The following is a 2,835-nucleotide window of genomic DNA, read 5'->3' as shown; positions in this document are numbered from 1 at the left end:
AAAAAAAAAAAAAAAAGAAAATATAAGGCCACAATCACCACAGTAAAATTAAACATAAAAGAAAGATTTGAAAGTTTCTCTATTTAGGGTTGGGCCTGGTGGCTCATGCCTGTAATCCTAGCACTCTGAGGTCAAGGTGGGTGGATTGCTTGAGCTCTCAAGTTTGAGATGAGCCTGAGCAAATTTGAGACCCCATCTCTACTAAAAATGGAAAAAACTGAGGCAAGAGGATCGGATCACTTGAGCCTGAGTTTGAGTTGCTGTGAGTTATAATACCACGGCACTATACCCAGGATGACTGCTTGAGACTGTCTCAAAAGAAAAAAAAATCTCCTTTTAAAAGAATTTTAGATTTTTGCAGTTTTTGTTTATTTATTTTTATTAAATCATAGCTGTGTACATTAATATAGTCATGGGGTACAGTGACAATCTGAAATAGTTTCATCAAACTGGTTGCAATTTTTAAAAGGTAGAAAACTTTACTCACATAAAACTCAAGCATTCCGAAAGATGCATAGAGACATAAACTTAAAAAAAAAAAAAAAAACCTAAATAATTTAGATAAAAAATTAAAACTTACTCTTTCTTTGGATCCAGATGTTTTCACACTAATAACAGGTACCCCTTTAGATTTATCCATTACTACAGTCCGCTCAGTTCCTCGACTTCCTATAGGATAAAAGGAGTAAGTATAAGGTAAGAAACAATATTCAAATGAGAAACTATATGAAAAATGAATCTAGTAGAGATCTAATCATAGCCAATTAACAAACCACACTGGCTAGGGACAGAAAAGACAAACTCCCATGTGGATCATGTGGCTACCTGATTTTGTAGCACGAGATCTCTCTGAGGGGCCAGGTTTCTGGTCATCTTGGTCCCTACTCTTTTCTCCACTTGCATCTTCACCCTTTTTAGCATCGTCTTTTCTGTCGGCTTTATCATCCCTCTTAAGGTTTGCAGATCTATAATAAAAGCCCCGGACACAGAAGTAGGTTAGAGCAAGTATTCCCCTAAAGCAGGGAAACAGATGAGCCCTGTCTGGACTCTCACAATGAGCATCAATCAACCAGAGTAAGAAAATCTTGGCTCGGCACCTGTGGCTCAAGTGGCTAAGGCGCCAGCTATGTACACCTAAGGTGGCGGGTTCGAATCCAGCCCGCACTTGCCAAACAACAATGACAGTTGCAACCAAAAAATAGCCGGGCGTTGTGGCCGGGGCCTGTGGTCCCAGCTACTTGGGAGGCTGAGGCAGGAGACTCGCTTGAGCCCGGGAGTTGGAGGTTGCTGTGAGCTGTGATGCCATAGCACTCTACCCAGGGGGACAGCTTGAGGCTCTGTCTCAAGAAAAAAAAAAGAAAATCTTCATCTACTGGTGGTGAAGGGTTTCTGACCAAGTTCAAAAAAACTAACAGGAACAAGGAGCTCCATGGAGGGTCAATCCCTGATATAGTACCTAGACCTTCCCAGTTACAGAAAACATAAAGAAAAGAGTCATCTTTAGCAGTCCTCTGCCCCTTTTCAGTTCATCAGAGAAAAATATACCTGTCACTGTTGCTTGACTTCTCTTTCTTCCCTTCACTGTCTCTTTTGTCAGAGGTTTTCTTCCCAGCAGGTTCATTTTTTGCCTGAAAAAGAATATCAAGTTTAAGCACTATCTCATTTTCTAAAACTGGCCACATCCCAGGAAAAATATAGTCACTCACTTTTTCCACAGAAATCATCTTCCCATGGAGCTCCGTTTTGTGCAGGTGGTTAATGCATTTTGTTGCCTCCTCTTGTGTGGACATTGTGACAAAGCCGTAACAGCGAGCTCCAGGACTCCGGGCATTTGTCACAACCTTTGCGCCCACCACCTCAAAGGAAAGCATGCAAATATGGTTTAGACATGAATCCTACATAGACACAGACCCTAACACCCACTCAAATGGGTGGCATATCACAATTTCCAGTAGAAGGACCCTCTGACAGGGGCATTGGGGGAGGGGAGGTGTGGAAGGGTGCTGTTGACACTTCTTTCCTCTGATCCACTCCAATCCTAGAGCCTTCCCTGGGATGAGGGCTGGCAGGGAAGTCAGGTCCCCAGGTGTCTGAGAGGTGTTAGATATAGACTGGGAGGATAATGATACTGTCTTCTTGTTCCTCCTCAGAGGACCTCCTTCCACTTCTAGCTGCTCCTCTGGGTTCCTTGAAGGATGGTGTGGAGAAATGGAGAGGAAAAGGAAAGGAAATGCAGGGTTTGATAGCATTCGTTCAACATGGTTTAAAACTTATGAAGAAATGATTCTAAATATACAGTCATGGCCCAGTGCCCATAGCTCAGTGGTTAGGGCACCAACCAAATGCACTGGGGCTGGTGAGTTTGAATCCGGCCTGGGCCTGCTAAACAACCAAAAAACAGCCAGGCACTATGGCGGGTGCCTGTAGTCCCAGCTACTTGGGAGACTGAGGTAAGAGAATTGCTTAAGCCCAAGAGTTTGAGGTTGCTGTGAGCTGTTGACGCCATGGCACTCTACCGAGGGTGACAGACATTGATTCTGTCTCAAAACAAACAAACTATAATTATAAAAAGGTACTATGTACTATTAAGTAGAAGACTTATCCAAGAGATTGATATAAGGATAGGTTTGTAAACAGCATTCTAAAACACAAACTCCATCTTAAAATTCATAATCACAAATTTCAGTGACATGTTTCAGATAGGACACATCCTTTACATGCTAGTTGGTTCTCCTAAATGCAGCCAAGTGGAAATTAGGCTCACTCTTAAGACTGAGACACCGGCTCAGCGCCTGTGGCTCAAGTGGCTAAGGCGCCAGCCACATACACCTAAGG

At 42.9% G+C, this 2,835-nt stretch overlaps 1 protein-coding gene across 6 annotated transcripts in view; it reads right to left on the bottom strand.

The window, feature by feature from the left end:
* The window catches only part of SAFB (scaffold attachment factor B), a 42,648-nt gene that overhangs the window by 13,525 nt on the left and 26,288 nt on the right, over positions 1-2,835 (bottom strand). For all 6 annotated transcript variants that reach the window (XM_003795000.2, XM_012808369.1, XM_012808368.1 and 3 more), the window contains exons 10-13: positions 1,707-1,856; positions 1,546-1,628; positions 826-965; positions 581-669 (exon numbers count right to left, since the gene is read on the bottom strand). In XM_003795000.2, the coding sequence (XP_003795048.1) occupies positions 581-669; positions 826-965; positions 1,546-1,628; positions 1,707-1,856 (462 nt within the window). The remainder of the gene's footprint in view (positions 1-580; positions 670-825; positions 966-1,545; positions 1,629-1,706; positions 1,857-2,835) is intronic.

Source organism: Otolemur garnettii, unplaced genomic scaffold, assembly GCF_000181295.1.
Source record: "Otolemur garnettii isolate 467f Iridium unplaced genomic scaffold, OtoGar3 scaffold00088, whole genome shotgun sequence".
NCBI classification, from domain to species: Eukaryota; Metazoa; Chordata; class Mammalia; order Primates; family Galagidae; genus Otolemur; species Otolemur garnettii.
The sequence above is the reverse complement of the archived record's forward strand: the minus strand, read 5'-3'. Positions and strand labels throughout refer to the sequence as shown.